The sequence below is a fragment of the Aythya marila genome (assembly GCF_965140915.1).
Source record: "Aythya marila genome assembly, chromosome: Z".
NCBI lineage: Eukaryota > Metazoa > Chordata > Aves > Anseriformes > Anatidae > Aythya > Aythya marila.
In genome coordinates, this window is record NC_139080.1 from 44,228,312 (window position 1) to 44,245,027 (window position 16,716).

The 16,716-nt window shown below is 37.3% G+C and overlaps 1 protein-coding gene across 2 annotated transcripts in view; it reads left to right on the top strand.

The window, feature by feature from the left end:
* The window catches only part of NAA35 (N-alpha-acetyltransferase 35, NatC auxiliary subunit), a 30,896-nt gene that overhangs the window by 8,832 nt on the left and 5,348 nt on the right, over positions 1-16,716 (top strand). For both annotated transcript variants that reach the window (XM_082784370.1, XM_082784371.1), the window contains exons 7-19: positions 466-532; positions 1,251-1,294; positions 1,732-1,782; positions 2,629-2,712; positions 3,559-3,673; positions 4,167-4,345; positions 5,442-5,501; positions 6,655-6,761; positions 6,970-7,036; positions 10,796-10,894; positions 13,069-13,247; positions 15,025-15,161; positions 16,539-16,606. In XM_082784370.1, the coding sequence (XP_082640496.1) occupies positions 466-532; positions 1,251-1,294; positions 1,732-1,782; positions 2,629-2,712; positions 3,559-3,673; positions 4,167-4,345; positions 5,442-5,501; positions 6,655-6,761; positions 6,970-7,036; positions 10,796-10,894; positions 13,069-13,247; positions 15,025-15,161; positions 16,539-16,606 (1,257 nt within the window). The remainder of the gene's footprint in view (positions 1-465; positions 533-1,250; positions 1,295-1,731; positions 1,783-2,628; positions 2,713-3,558; positions 3,674-4,166; positions 4,346-5,441; positions 5,502-6,654; positions 6,762-6,969; positions 7,037-10,795; positions 10,895-13,068; positions 13,248-15,024; positions 15,162-16,538; positions 16,607-16,716) is intronic.

Sequence of the window (16,716 nt, forward strand, 5' to 3'; positions counted from 1 at the left end):
TTACTTGTGGTTTTCATTCTGTTTAGTTTTTGATTTTTCTACTTTAGATAACCATGTCTATTTGAAATGTATATATATCAGTGGAATGAGAACCTGGTTTTCTGTGTCCTTGTACTGGAGAAAACCTTGGTGTTTTCTGAACTTGGACAAGTACTTCTTATTGAATAGATCTAAAATTGGTTGAATAGTGCTGTACGTCCATCGTTCTTGAAATGTTTTGACAGGATGACAATTGATAAGAATTATGAAGGCATACTTGTATTAAGGATTTATGCAGAAAATGGTTTTCCCAAGCTGGATTTGAGCAGGAAAACAGGAAAAGCACCCTAACCAAGTGTGTATTCCATTGCTTAGAAAAAAAAAAAAAAAAAAACTTAAATTTTATACTTAGTAACAGTTTTAAGTTTCTTGTTGTTTTTATTTATATTTCACTGCTTCATACTTCTGTGTTGTTGTTTTTTTTAGGAAGATTTTCAGTCAATGACTTACGGATTTAAAATGGCCAACAGTGTGACAGATCTTAGAGTTACAGGTACAGCTTCTGCTTTCTGTGTATCTCTCCATTAGTCTCAGTTTCTCTTGAGTAAGTTGGTTACTTTCAACTGAATATAATGAATCAGCAGGAATCTCGGTTGTTTTTTGTTTGTTTGTTTGTTTGTTTTTCTAGTTTTGTGAAAACTGGTGGCCTGGTAAAAAGAGAGGCCAACCTTATTATTTTTTTTCTTGAAGAAAAGTTTCAGCTATTTGTTTGTTAAATGCCTGAAAAACAGGAAAGATGCTTTAATATATGTCAGCCAAGTGGCTAAGCATGGGATCATCCAGGACTGAGATAGATACAAATCACAGCAAAGTGTTCTTCTTGAATTCTGCTTCTCTACTTCGCTATTTATTGTGATCTACATGGAGTACTTTTGAGGAAAGAGTAGTTCTAAAGCCTTAATAACATACATTATTAGTGTATACATAGATATTTATGTTAGTCTTTTCTATGAAGTATTATATAGACTTGAACTTCCCATTAGTTAATATTAGAAGATTTGTAGAACACTTTAACTTTGGATATACTCTGATTTATCTGTTGTTGCAAGACATCCCTGTCATCCCGCATGTTTTTTTTTTCCCTAGTATTTGGCTAATATGTGTCTAAAGCACTTCAAAACTTGCCTTCCCCATACAGTTTTCTTGCTTTAAGTGGTCTAGGTGTACCTAGGAATGCTTCGCAGCTTTTAGCTGTATTGTCACTTTTCCAGGTATGCTAAAAGATGTAGAAGATGACATGCAAAGACGAGTGAAGGTATTTCTCTTATGTTTGCCTTGCTGATTATACTTACGGGGTGCTTAATGTAGGTTTGGGAGAGGGAGATGGATTATGAAGTCCATCTGTAAATGTTGATTGTGGGCGTTGATTTTCTTCTGGCTCTTATGTACGTATACTGTGTGACATTGAAGAATTCAATCTTCCTTTGCCAAAGTCTACAGTATAAAATGTTCTTAAAATTTCCATAAAAAGTGGAAATTGACTATTTGCAAAGTAGACTGAGATCGGTATAATTACTGTAAGAGTGTCTCAGATGACTTAAAAACGTAGATTATATATTATGAAATTTCGAACTTGAGAATTCTTTTTAGGACTATTTAACAGATGGATGTTCTAGAGAGTATAAAGGTGTTTTTCTCAGTAGCTTCCCTTTGCAATTTTCAATGAATTATTTCAATTCCTTTACCTTTCAGAGCACTCGAATTCGACAAGGAGAAGAGAGAGATCCCGAAGTTGAACTTGAAGTAATGAATTAGTTACTTCTTTCTTCCTGATTTCACAAATTAGTATATTGTTAACTTAAATCAGGAGTTCAACGTGTGGGCAGTGTGTGTCACCAGTGTTGCCGCTGCTCGCATATCTGAGCTTCTCTAAACATGGCCCTGAGCATAGCCCAACCTAGTAGGTTGGATTTTAAGCTCTGAAAAGCTTCTGGATTGATACTGTTGGGAGAGTAGTGAATGCTGCTGCAATGCTGCCATTTATTTATCCATCTCTTGATAAAAGATAATTAGCAAAGTAGATTACAAATCCTCTACCTGCTTCCCTCAGTTCCTTCCAACAGAGTTTACTGCTGCTGACAGCTTCCCTGTCAAGGGAAAAACTAGGAAGAGAAGATGGTAGCAGTGTAGCTCCTTCCAAAAAGAGTGATGATAAATGTATTTGATGTCGTTCATAGAGAAGGGTATGGGTTTTCTTTCCCAATAACCGAATTTGTTCAGAAATTATTTGTAATGTGGATTTTCATGAGGAAGAAAAAAAAAAAGGAGAAAAAAAAAGTCAGTTTCTTTTAATAGTTTGTGACTGTTCACCTAAGCTGAAGTTTGAATTGCGTTTGCGTAGGAGTTAGCTATATAGCCAGTGGCTGTACATTACTGAAAGTATTTTTGTATTTTTTGTTAGTGCTTTTCTGGCAGCAGCACAGATTTCTTACATAAATTCTGTAACTCTTCTTCAGGAAAGTAGATAACCTGTTTTTAAGACTTGGGAGCATAATGTTATAGGTTTATGAAAGATATTTTAATAAGTTTCAGGATTTAATTTTAAATGAGTGTATTGCTTAGTAATTTGAAGCATATTTTTAATTACAGCATCAACAATGTTTAGCTGTGTTCAGCAGAGTAAAGTTTACCCGGGTGCTACTGACAGTTCTAATAGCATTTACCAAAAAAGAGGTACATTTATTTATGTGTTCTTTTAATGTGTTTTTATTATAATTCTTTCTCTAAAGTAGAAAAATTATTCTGTAAATTCTGTAAACCTGAGATGATATTGCTGCATTTGCAGGGTTGGGGAAGGTCTTATAGTAGCTTTTGTCAGTTTCTGTTCAGTTTTTATAAAAACACATGAATGGGCGGTAACTGATGTTAGTATGCCCTTGTACGGAGAGACAATGTCGCTTCTAGAACACATAAAGAAAACATCTACAGGTTTGGGATCACTCTTTTCACACTCACAAGAAAAACTTTTCTTTCTCAAGTCCTGTCTCTTTAGCAGGTACATGACATCGGGCTGTATTGTGTCCAACTCTAGAGAATCATTAGCTTTTCCATCAATGTGGGTATTGAATTTATATCTCACTGCCTACAGGGCAGTTTAAAAGACCTTTATTAAATTGTTAGGTCCAAATGTAATTGATAGACATCAATGTTCAAGAAAAAGGGATTGAGTAGTTGAGAAGAATTATGTTCTAATCATTTGTAGAATAGAAATAAAATTGATATGGAAGTGATTACTCTGATCTGCAAGCAAATTCTCTGTATTAATTGCTATGAGTTAATGATATGTACAAAACCAGGTCATCTTAAAGTCTGATTACTGGATAAGTTACTAACTTCACAGTCTACTTTGAATTGATTTAGGTCTGTGTAGCCGCTTATTCTTGTAATAGAACTGTGGATATAATAGGGGAATACTATGCGGAGTTGAGGATCTTATTCAGCTTTTGTTAGCTCTTATGGAGGTCTGAAACTTTTTTTTACGTTCACTGGAAGTGCAGGTAACTGCTCTCTGCCTTTCAGACAAGTGCAGTTGCAGAAGCTCAGAAACTGATGACTCAGGCAGCTGACTTGCTTTCTGCCATCCACAATTCATTACATCATGGTATCCAGGCACAGAATGATACCACTAAAGGAGGTAAATGTCAGATTTTATTATTTTATTCATTTCTTAAATATGTTGCCTTAATAAACTCCAATATTTAAGTGTATTTTAAAAAAATCACTGCTTATCTTGGAATAATAATACTTGTCATACAAGCTGTTATAGATCTGCATTTTTATCTCAATTTTATTTCTCTAAAAGTTGGTTCTTTTGAAAGTAATATTATCACTTCAAAACCGGAGACCATGTGAGCTTTTGATAAAGTGTAGTGCACTCCAAATTAGTGCATATGCTATTTCAACATAAGAAACACGACCTCGCTTTCTGTGCAGGTAATTGCTAAGGTGCTGAGTTTCTTTTTCTTTAATAGTAATCATTCTCAGCTGGGGAGTTTGTGTCAACAGAAATTAACCGTCAGTTAAAAAGTTCATTTTTGCTAGTGGAAACATTAGTATTATACTTCAAAGCGAGTTCTAAAAACACAGTTTATATGCAGCTTTTTGCTTTCTCTCTCCCCCTTTCTTAGATCATCCTATTATGATGGGCTTTGAACCCCTGGTTAATCAGAGATTGCTGCCTCCAACTTTCCCTCGATATGCAAAAATAATTAAAAGGGAAGAAATGGTCAATTATTTTTCCAAACTAATAGACCGAATAAAAACTGTATGTGAAGTGGTCAACTTGACTAATTTGCACTGTATACTGGTAAGCATTAATATTTTGTATTTATAGCCAAACATAAGATCTTACAATCTGACTTATGGAAAAAAAGCATTCCATATATACTGTGTTGTTGCTCATGGCAGGCAAAACTGTGCTGTATCAATAAATCTTTCAGTATTTTCTATTGCTGTGTACCATTTCAGTACCTACTTTCTTTCATGATACTTCATTGGTTGTCTCTTTTTTTTTCAAGACCTTTTCACTCAAACTTCCCATTTTCCCATTACCTGTTAAATAATAATGCATAGCAGAGACAGAACATAAGCACATTAATTTCTGTCTGGTTCTTATTTCTTTGGCTGAAGAGCTGTATCTGCAATAGCAGAACACCATTCCTTATTGTATTCCTTATTACAGACACATATGTGCCTGTAACACAAGAAAATTCTTCATACCTTTGAATTTAAGCATGTAATTCCTTTGATAGACATAAAGCTAAGCATCTGCTTATGTTCTTCCCTGAATAGAGATGCTGCCCTCGGTTACTGCCTGCATTTATTATAAGTGATTTAAAGGCTTCAGATACTTTCTAACACAATTTGCTGACTGACAAAAGAGCAACAGTTATGTCAGGTGCAGTTCATAGACCAAGCAAAAATGCTTTGTCTTCCTATAATCTGTTGTATTAATTCAAACAGTATTTGCATGGAATAACTGCTGCAAATTAAGTTTTGCAGATTTGTTACATACCTGGTTCAATGTTGCTGAGACCTGAGCTGTTTCACAGTATTTCTTTTTCTGTAATGTTAACCATTTAATTGTTGCATTTGAAAAAGAAAAGTCAAAACCTTTTGTTCTGTTCAATAATGAATAATTAGAGAAGAAACAGATTTTAGCTTATATCTTCTGTTTTGTTCAAATTATTCATGCTTGCTTTCTTACAGTTTGTGTAAGCTACGCTATGTGCATGTCTGTGTGTGTGTGTGTGTATATTTATATAGATGTATTTACATAATCATGTTTGTGTGTGTGCAATGTGTACCTAAAATGCAGCTCTCTCTATCTATCTATATATAGATAGATAAAAAGTTGGATATTAAACTAACTGACTTGTCTTTTTTTTCCTAAATATAACTAGGATTTTTTTTGTGAATTCAGTGAGCAATCACCATGTGTTCTTTCAAGATCTCTGTTACAGGCAAGTACTAATCTATGTTGTTGGGTAAAGTACTTAAGATTTCATAACAAATGCAGATTCATCTTCTTATTTTAAATATTCAAATTATTTACATATCACTTAATAATATACCAGTTGTAAACATTTTCTTTAAGTACCAGATAAATGGAGTTTGATTGATGTCATTTTTTTAAACACATTAAAATAACATTTAGAACATGTTAGTACATGCTAATTAGAGCACATTATTGAACTTTTTTTCTCTGCCTTAAAAATGTACAGGCATTTTTATACTGTCCTGTACAGACGGCCTTAGTCTGGGGCTGGTGTTTGTTTTCAGTCTCTCTGTTGTGACTGAATTTCATATACAGACTGCCTATGTTGCTACAACAGTAACTGATGGTTAGGGCGCAACTGGCTTAGATTTTTTTTTCTCACTGTTTCACTTGCCTTGAGAGTATATTACATACTCCTTAACTCAGAATAAAATATACTTCCTTATAAGAGATTTTGATTCAAATAGGGTGTCCCTGAACATCAGATCCCCTTTGATCCTGATTAAGCCATGAATACATCTGATGGGAACTAACTATTGGCAAGTAAAATGTTTTCATAGTGTGTGTGTGTTCTGACTTTCTACTACATGTCTTTGTGCAGTCCCTGTGGGTGCCTGGCAGCAGAGCTTTTTCTTCAGCTGCTGGTAAACCATGTAAGAAAGGGACAGTGCACACTCATGAAGGAGAGTGGAATGAGCAGCAAACATAGTCGATGGAAGCAGTAGTATCTATAGAATAGAGAAAAATCTGCAATAGGCCTATTTCTTTTCAGATTTGCCTTTTCTGCCTCCAGGGAAACTGCATAGCCTATTTTCAGTTAATCTTCAGAAAGAAACATCTGTCTGATCAGTTGTCTTTGAAGTCCAAGAAAAGATCAGTTTTCTTATGCAACTTACAGAGCTATATTTGTATTATAGAAATAACACATAAATGACTGATCTCATTATGCCTTTATTTCTGAGGCCATCACCTTGTACTTAGATGAATTACTTTAATTTTTAAAGCAATCTTGCAAGTTTTTGATACAATTTAGGTACTGTAACAGCTTCCTATTAGTAATTTCTGAAGCATTACTTTTAACTTAAAGAATGTTTCTAAAAACACATTTTTACTTTCAGACAACATTTCTGGTAGATAACAAGAAGGTGTTTGGTACTCACCTCATGCAAGACATGGTAAAAGATGCTTTAAGGTCTTTTGTCAGTCCTCCAGTACTTTCTCCAAAGTAAGTGGATCTTGAATTGACTTGCATGTGTTTACATATATGATGAAAAATATTTCATATGAAGAACAAGCACACTTTGTACTTACTTGTGCTTATTCATGAAGAAGTTAGTTACTGTTGCTGCCTTCATGTTTCTTCTTGAATTGTGTGCTATGTAGACAGGTAACATTTATATTGATATGTATGCATGTTGGTATTTCCCTTCTAGGTGTTGTCTTTATAATAATCACCAGGCTAAGGACTACATCGATTCCTTTGTGACACATTGTGTCCGGGTAAGTGGTCATTCCAATTACGGTAAATAAATTCATATATGAGTACTTCCTACAAAGATTTCCTAGTATTGAAAGTACTGAAGTATTGAAAGCCATGAGCAATGCAGTTTAAATCTCTATGAGAGCACACCCAAGAAAAGGAAAAAAATTGCTGCACAACAGTAGCTGGGAGAGTGAGGAGTGAGAAACCTCCCTGCAGACACCAAGGTCAGTGCAGAAGAGGGGGAGTGCAGTGTAGATGTGCTCCAAGTACAGGAGCTGAAGCCCCCCCGCAGTGCATAAAGAGGCCCCTGGTGGGGAAGGCAGACCCCTGCAGCCCATGGTGTAGCGCAGTGGAGCAGATCTCCACACGCAGCCCATTTAGGAACAGCCCAGGAAGGTCAGCACCTCACAAGAGGGACCCCACACCAGAGGAGCTCCCAGAGAGCCCGTTTTCTGCTGCCTGTGGAGAAACCCACACGGGACCAGCCCAGGAAGGTTGGCACCCCACAACAGAGCATGGGGGAGAGTGACCGTGAAGGAGCAGGGGAAACAAAGCACCACAGACTGACTGCAGCCCCCGCTCCCAGACCCCCCCATGCCACTCAGGGCAGGGAGGAGTTGGAAGAGAGTGGGTGGGGGAAGGTGCTTGTTTCTTTGTTTCTCACCACTGCAGCCCATCAGCAGTAGGTGATAAATTTTATTAATCTTCCTATGCTAAGTCTGTTTTGCCCATAATGAATTGTAGAGTGATCCCCATTGAGGTACATTTGAGGAACTCTTGAGGTACACTTTTTCCTTTATCAGGGAACTAGCTTTCTGGGAAGCCCTGAATCCCCTATTCTAAATTTATAACAGCAATCCGTCCTCCTGCTTCTACTCCGGATACCCCTGTTTGAAGTGTCTGGCCTGGCCACACTTAAAACATCTTCTCAAAGCCTGTCCCTGCTAGCGTTTAGGCTGCAACACAGGTAGCTTTCCTTGCCTGCCATTTCTCCATCTCTCTTCCTCTCCTTTCCATCCTGGGCCCTCTATCTCCCCCTCTGCCTCACTACCCAGTACGCCATGAATGCCATTTGTGTCGCTCTCTGCTTTTCCTTCTCATCTCCCTTCCTGGCATACACCTTCATACTACCTACACTGTTGCTCCCACCTTCTGGAGCTTTTTCTGTATATCTGGCCAGGCTTTAATCACAAAATGAACTTTAAAGAGCCCTTGGGCTACCCGGTCCTCAGGATTCATCCCTGAGTACTTTCTAATTCTGACCCCAAGGCTCTATATGATTTCTGTTGTGGGTTGTTATTACTGCAGTTGGATAAGTAGATATTTCTGCTCTATCGGCATTACTGTTGGTCTTGGGGTGGGGGAGGGTGTTAGTTCTTTCCCATTCTTGCATAGCTACCTACCAAATCATTCCCCTCCTAAACATTCTTTTCCAGGGAATAACATACTCAAGATTGACATTTCCCCCCAGGAATACAAATTAGGCCTTAGAAACGGATTTGACTGTTCTGCTAGGCCCTCAATTAATGATTTCCATTTTCTTCTTAAAACTCCTAAGCTCTCTGTTGGTAAGGGGGGAGCGGCACCGGTCCTGCGTTGGCCCTGCAGAGCCCCGAGGCCCCACTGGGACCCCCCGGCTCCACTTCTGCCACTCCAGGATCCCCGGGGGCAACTTCTCCAGGGACAGCATCAACTGCAGTCCCTGTCTCCCCTCCCACAGCACCTGCCGCTGCCTCCGGTGCAATACTAGGATTACAGGGAGCATAACTTGATTCCTCATCCTAAAACAGAACCTTATTGTTTAGATACAAATTTCAGGCCCGAATTTTCATCAGACCCGTATTTTGGCCAAAATACTGAACTTCCTTTCATTAGCTTTTTAGGCCAGACAACTACACAATATCAAACCATTTTTAATTATATATTTTTAAAATCTCTTTCCCTAGTTTTTGGCTTGTTTTTCCAAATCCTTATCATTCGCTCCAAAGGGCTATCTTTAGGCACAGTCCTGGGATCTCCAACCAACCCCACCCTGCTGACTCTTGGAACCCTTAATCCCCAGCTCTTCCTGACGTGCAGCTGTGGACTTTTACCACCCACAGGGTACTACACGCCTTCACCTAGGATTAAGACAGAGGTGGGGTGTACTGCCGAGCACCTCACTTCACCGTGCTCGGGGTACTGTACACCTAAGGGCCCAAACCCCTGAGACTCTCTTTCACTCCTTTTCTCTCTCTTTCGCTTCGTCCCTTTCCAGCCAAGGGGACTTTGTTCATCCCCTCGCAGGCCCACCAAGCCTCACAGATCAGGACTTCACATTCACTCCGCACTAAAAGTGCATCTCATTCACACCAGAGTCTCCCCGAACCCAACCCGAGGCAAGATACGGTAAAGTTTCCTTTACCTCGGTCCATGCACGGCTTCCCGGTCCAGGTTTTCAGCAGTAATCCCAGTGCCTGTTACCGATTCGGGCTGGACTATATGTGGGCTGTGTCTGTTTGTGCTGGCTTCCCTCCTCCCCAGAGCTTCACAGAGCCTGTTTTCAAATTAACAGTCTTGGTCCTTTGCTGGCCGTACCAAGACAACCCACCACCCCCGACGGGACCGCTGAAATCAGCGGGGTGCACCTTCCTGTCTGTGGTGGCAAGAAATCTTCAGCAGGCGACAATATCCCAGATGAGCCCCCAAATTGTGAGAAAAATCTCATATAATTTTCTTCAGAGAGGATCTTCTGTGAAGCCATTTTATTCTCAATTGCAATAGCAGGTGTCCTGTCAGGAGCACATTTTAGTAAACAAATCATAACCTTTTATTCCCTGTTACCCAATGCCTGATCACCTCCACTGTTTCCTCATTGCCTGAGTTCTACAGGTTCACAAGCTACTCAATGCTCATCTATACCATATATGTACAATTTTCAAATTTCAACCCTTTGATTTCTCATTTCTTATATTTTGAGAACTTGCGATCTTTGTTTTACTGTTCCCACACTGCTCATCCTGTTTTTCTCAAGCTTCTACTTTGTTTTGGAAGAGTGAGGCCTTCTACTGACCACTTATCTACTCAGCATTTCTCCTTGTTATGATTACACAGCTACCTTGGAATAGAGAAAAGTAATTCACTACTGCAAAAACACAACTTTGTTTCTCACAAAACCATTTCTTATAGATTCCTGATGTAAAGGCAAAATTGCAAAACTTTGCTGTCTTGAAAGTGAATACACTTTTAGAAAGCTGGTATAATAACTATGGCTGTTTTTTGCGTGTATTGTTCTTCCAGATTTTTCATTAACATTTTGACTAATACTCCATATTATTAGAAATCCACACCCACTACCACAAAACAAGTACATAGTACTAGAGTAAAAAATACCTTTTACCTTATCTTCTATTTGAAAATTAAAATAAAAAATAAAAACAAAATTAAAAAATTAAAAAATTAAAAAAAAAATGTTTGAAAAGGTTCTGTATTTATTGCTACAATGCAGCAGAATGAAAAGATCAGAAAACAGATATAAGTAATTTCTTTCTTCCCATGAGCAGTCTGTTCTGATCAGACTCCTCAGAGATGTCCATTCAGTCTCACATTGACTTAAGTACAGAGAAGTAAGCACTTGCATTGCTCCACATAGCTTGCACTCCCCAGGCAACCGAAAGGAAGCCACCTCCTAATACAGATGTATAAAATGTGATGCCTAAGCAGGCATCACAGTACCCTTCCTCGAAGCAGTCTCAAGGTTGTGCTGAAAAATTAAAACCACACTTTGTTTCTTTCAGCCATTTTGTAGTCTGATTCAAATCCATGGACACAATAGAGCTCGTCAGAGAGATAAACTGGGTCACATTCTCGAGGAATTTGCCACCCTCCAGGATGAGGTAATATTCCAGACAGCAGGCTAGGAAACCTATTGTTCTAGGTATATTTGTACCCTAGCGGAGCATATGGTATTAGATTCCATGTAAAGGAAGCAACTCATACTGTTTGTTAGATCTGTTGAACAAAAAGATACTGCTTTTTTAATTTTAGATTAATTTTATCCTAGAAATAGTCTTTGGGGAAATCTCTTGCATCTGCAATCCAATGGCAACTCCACTGTTTGTGCTCTTCTATCCTTTTTGACACTGTTGGTCTGCAGGATGTAAGCAGGGAGAGACGGGTGAGATGGATGTCCATCAGGTTCCTGGAATGCATTGAGGACTGCTTCCTGCTACAGGTCCTCAGTGTGCCAACTGGGAACACTGAATTGCTAAATTTACTGCTTGCAAACTGAGAAGACTTAGTTAAGTTCTTAACTGATGGCGGCCTTGAATACAGCAATAGTAACGGTGTGGGGTTTAGGATCTGGCTGAGCACACTGAAGATCAGTAATGGGACAGATGCCTAGATTTTAGAAGAGCCAACTTTAGTATGCTTAACACCCATCTGTGAGGGATTTCCTGGGATGCATGCATGGAAGGGCAAAGAAGCTTGTAAGTTCTGGGAGTTATTCAAGAACAAACTCCTGGAATTGCAAGAATGGTCCACTCACTACAAAGGGAAAAGAATGAGGCAGAAGAAGAGACCACCCTTGCTAAATAAGGAGCTTTTGTCTGTGCTTAAAAGCAAAAAAGCATGCTGTGTATGGAATTGTGGTCAGCTATGCATTGAGGACTACAAAAAACTTGCTAGGGCATGCAGAGACACAGTCAGTACCTTCATTACCTCCATCTTTACCGGCAAACCTGGAGCCCAAATCACACAATCAAGTAACTGTGACAGTCTATGTGTTACCACACCAGCAAAGGAGGAAGACGAGTGACAAAAAGTACAAGCTGCACTGCAAGATGTCTTATCCTGATAAAAGAAAACAGTTCTTTTTCACAATGAGATCAACCAGTTACTGGAACAACCTCCCTAGGGATGTGGTGGAATCTTTATCATTGGAGGTTTTCAGGATGAGATTGGACAGGGAGCTGGGTAATCTCATAGAGGTGCCCTGTTCTGTGAAAGGTTGCACCTGATGGTCCTTGGAGGTCCGTTCCAACCTGGGCTGGTCTGTGATTCTGGGAGACATCTTTGTAAACACTTCTGAAAATTCTGATTTATAGCTCTGTAGGATGCTAAATTTTCCTAAATTTTAAAAATGATATGTGAAGGAAATAACTCTTAAAAATACGTGCTTCAACTTATTTTGAACATTATTCATTCTGGAGAAGTTAAAAAAAAAAAAAACACAACACAGGAAAAGGTATATTTCCTCTTGATGGGAATGTTTCATTTGGGAGTCAGAGGTAATGAAATAAGCAAATGTTTTCCAGGATCATGGTAAGGAGGACAGTCCAGAAAATTGGAGGGGAGGGGAGATTTTGTGTGCTTCAGCTTTTCTGAAGATTGTTTGCTTGAGTTTGCTGCAGTATTGCAGCTCAGAGACAATGTTTTTTCACTTTGTAATAGGTAATACAGGGTGATTTGTTCAGGACTACTGATAATATTCCTACTGTGGGATATTTCATATCTTTTGTACAATTACTTTTAAGACTGAATAGGTCTTACTAATGTTTTAGTTTCAGTGTTAGGGCACAGTGTGTTTCTTGCATACTAATAATATATACTTAGAAATATACTTTTTCATTGCAGCTACATTAGAAAGAAAAAAAGATAATTGCCAATGTAACAAAACAGATACCTGCTTGTTGTGTTTTCTGAGGTCTAGTGTTCACATGACTGTTATAAACTTTAAAATTTTAAATTTTAATAGGAGTAATGTTATTAGTGGTTAATAAACTTATTTCCCTGTATGACTGTATTGAGCATTTTTTTGTCTGTTGAGCTGAATTTGCTTATAGGCATGTGAGTAACATTTCTGATTTCTGATGGTTCTAGAGCATAGAGGTGACAGTATCTGGAAAAACATTCCTGTTTTTAATTTGGAGCATAGCTTTGCTGACCCAATTTCTATTCAGAGTTTGTTAAGATTTTATTTCTGGCAGAACTCAAATGCTCTTCCAGTCATATGTTCTTCCTTCCCTGTCTGCTATTGAGTAGTTTGTTTTGCTCTCTTTTTCGGTAGGCAGAAAAAGTAGATGCAGCACTTCATAGCATGTTACTGAAGCAGGAACCACAAAGGCAACATTTGGCATGCTTGGGCACCTGGGTCCTATATCATAACCTTCGTATTATGATACAGTATCTTCTGAGTGGCTTTGAGTTGGAGCTTTACAGTATGCATGAATATTACTACATATATTGGTAAGAGGATGCCTTATTGACAGTTCTTGGGGGAGGGCTGCTCCCACTGAGTTCTAGTTGCAAATATTTAAAATAGGGACTTCAGGTATTACTCCTAATCTCAGGCTTGTTCAACACACTATTTAGTTACCTATTCATAAACTTACGAATGGAGAAGAAAAATCTATTGCTGTCTTTTCTAGACTTAATAGTTACTTTACTTAAAGTTTTGTTGAAATAGTAATTGGTTCTCTATTTAGATTTTGAAAACAGTATCTTCAAATGAAAACAGATGAAAAATACACTGCTTTTGGCAGAAGAGAATGCAGAATGAAAACAACTTCCTTTGTTCTTTTCTGTATTTGTCCTATCAAGATCAATAATCTCATTGATCCCTTTAGAATTTTTAAAAAGAACTTCAGTCTTTAAGTTGTGACTATCATGTAAAAGGTGACTATGTAAAAACATCATACTCTTTGAGCATATTTGATGAGATACTTGCATTTAGTCAAAATGATCACACTATATGGAGTCAAAATGCTTTTTTTTCCTTTACCTCACTATCATTCATCTTCATTCACATTAAATTATTTTTCATAGTAGATGTCTTGGTCCAAATCAGAAGATTTTACATAGTTCACTTCTTTGGTTCAGCATTAAAAAATTGATGTTGAACCTTAAAGTATTTCTGAAAGAACTTTGAAGTACTTCTGTACTTTGCAGTTTGTTTTTTATGAAGCTGCCAATAAAAAAAAAGCTCTTACCATGTAAGCTGTCAGCCTTCTTTCTGACTGATGAGACAGGTTTAAATGACTTGAACTTCAGTGCATCTCATTATGTTTTGCATTGTTTTATTAGTGGATTAAACATTAAGTGGGAGAAGTAACCCTACAGATAATTACCAGATGATTGCAATATGCTCTAAGTATTACCTTAACAAGTAATACGAGGTTTTCTGCAACTTGCTGTTTTACCTGTCATTATTTCCCCCTTGACTCCATTTTAATAAAATCATTCTTAAGCAGAACTATCACATTAGCTGTTTTATTTCGTCACTTTAAGTGAAGAAATGAAAAAAAAAAATAGAGGAAGTGTCTGAGAGGAAATCTGAAAGTTTCTCAGTAATTTTTCTTCTGAGTTAAAACTTCTTAAGAAACTTTTTTATGCCCTCCAGATTTGTACTTTCTGCTCTTTTTTCCCCATTCCTTTTGGTTTGAAAACAGGTTGGAAAATTCTTGGATCCACTGCTGCTCACTAAGAAATGTCTTGTAAAGAATTGTTAAAGATTTCTTTTAAATACTAAGAGAAAATGCATGTGGATCTAGTGTTTCTGTGGGATTGGCCTTTCTTTTTTTTGGGTGATAATTCATGAGTTTTTAATGCTTGAAACAGTTATTAGTAACCTTGTTTCTCAAAACAGTAATTCATAACAAAACCAGAGACATAGCATTTAGATAGCAAACCAAGCTTTTTTAAAATGATGGTGTGGGAAGGAAGAATTATAGAAAAAATAATCTTTTCTGGGTTTTGAAATAGGAAGAAACTTTCACTTCACTTAGTCTTAAGAAACATGCATACCTTGAGACTCTGTGTGGAGTCTTGTTTAATAAAACAACACAGAATAACTTGTTGATTTCAGCAGTGCACCTTCTTCAAAGCAGGTGGATTGAAATGTCCTAATATCCTTAATGTCCTTAATAAATGTCCTTATGATTTGGCTGACTTAGCACTCAGTTAGGATGTGTGCGTTAAGATTTACACTGTGGTATGTAACAGCTACAAACTGTTTCTTCTGTAGGTATCTATCAGAGTTCCTGTATGCTTGGTTGATGTCAACACTGAGCCGTGCTGACAGCTCTCAAATGGCAGAAGAGAGAATAATGGAGGAACAACAGAAAGGCCGTAGTAGCAAGAAAACAAAGAAAAAGAAAAAAGGTATCTGAGGTGTAGAGTGTAATTCAGATGTTTTCTTCTCTTCTTGTGGCCTCGTAGAACTAAAATTTAAAATTAATCCAGTGAACGTTTATGTGTGTGGGAAAAATTTCCTGAAGTTAATGGAGACTGAAAGTAAGCATTTTAACTAAAAACATTCTCTGCATAAGAATTTTCCATATGTTTGTTTATTTCAGGATTATTATTTTTTTTTAATCCCAAACTCATTTATATTCATAGCTTCACCAGTAGTGTTATGTCTTAGTTGCTGTGAGGTGTAATTAACAGCACCAGAGCAATTGTCTTTGAAAAATACTACATTTTTACAGTCTGTAATTCCTGTGGAGGTATGGTTTTTGTAACAGGCTTCTGTAGCTGGATTAAAAAAACAAACTTCCACTGTATTTCTGTAATTTCTATTTGGCTTCCAATTGTGTTCAAGCGTGTTTCTTAATTTACAATAGTGAATTGCCCTATTTCAATTCAGTGGTAGTAATATTATGCAGAAACCTCATTCAGAAGTCAGGCTTTCTCTGATGTATATATATAACAGGCAATGAGAATTTCTTTTCCTAAGTCATAGCTGACTGCTACTGTAGTCAGAATGGTAAGCGTGCTACTAAAGAAGCAGCTCAAACCAGTCTTTAAATAGCTTTTAATACAGATTTGCCATGCCTAAGTGGCTACTAAGATTGTGATGTATTGGAGTTACCTTAGCATTAACTTTGTAATTGAAGAGCATGCAGAAGTTCTACTTCTTTGCTGTTCCTTCTTTTTTTCTGTTTATATGTCCTTGTCTTCCACTCAAGAAGAACAAACAATTAGATATGAACAGCTCAAGATCATTTCAACCAAATTCCCTTTGCTCTAGAAATTTGGAAAATTACTACCAAATTTTATGCTTTCTAAAAAGGTGCCAAATTTGTGTCCAGTAAAAACAATGGAAGCTAAAGGGGAGCATCAAGGAATATTATTAGGGTAAGAAGCTTTCTGGTTTAAAAGTTTTAACCTTCTGGTTTTAAACATTTAAAAAATATAAGGATTAAGCAAACAGATCTCTCAACAAGAAACTGTAAATTTTAGATTATTTAATGTAATATAGTGACATGCTAATACCTTCCACAGTCTGAACAGATTTATTGCATTGAAGGCAATATGCTGTTTGTGTGATGGTTATTAAGTATGTCTCGTGATGTTTTGTATAATCAGGGGTCAGATGAGCAAAAATTTGTTCTGATATTTATGCTCCAGTTTTTTTTTCATTATTTTTAATGGTATTTGAGGATTACATCAGTTTCAGAAAATGTGAAAGAAATATTTTGATGTGATATATATGCGTGCTTATGTTGAATTAAAAAAAAATCTTTGTGAAATTTGCAGTTCGCCCTCTCAGTAGAGAGATCACCATGAGTCAGGCGTACCAAAATATGTGTGCTGGGATGTACAAGGTAATTTATACATGCTTGCTGAACAATGGCTTATTTTTTTTTAAATAAGAAGTATACATGCATGCCCTCTGTTTTTAGTGGGACTGGAAATTAATTTCAAGTTAATAATG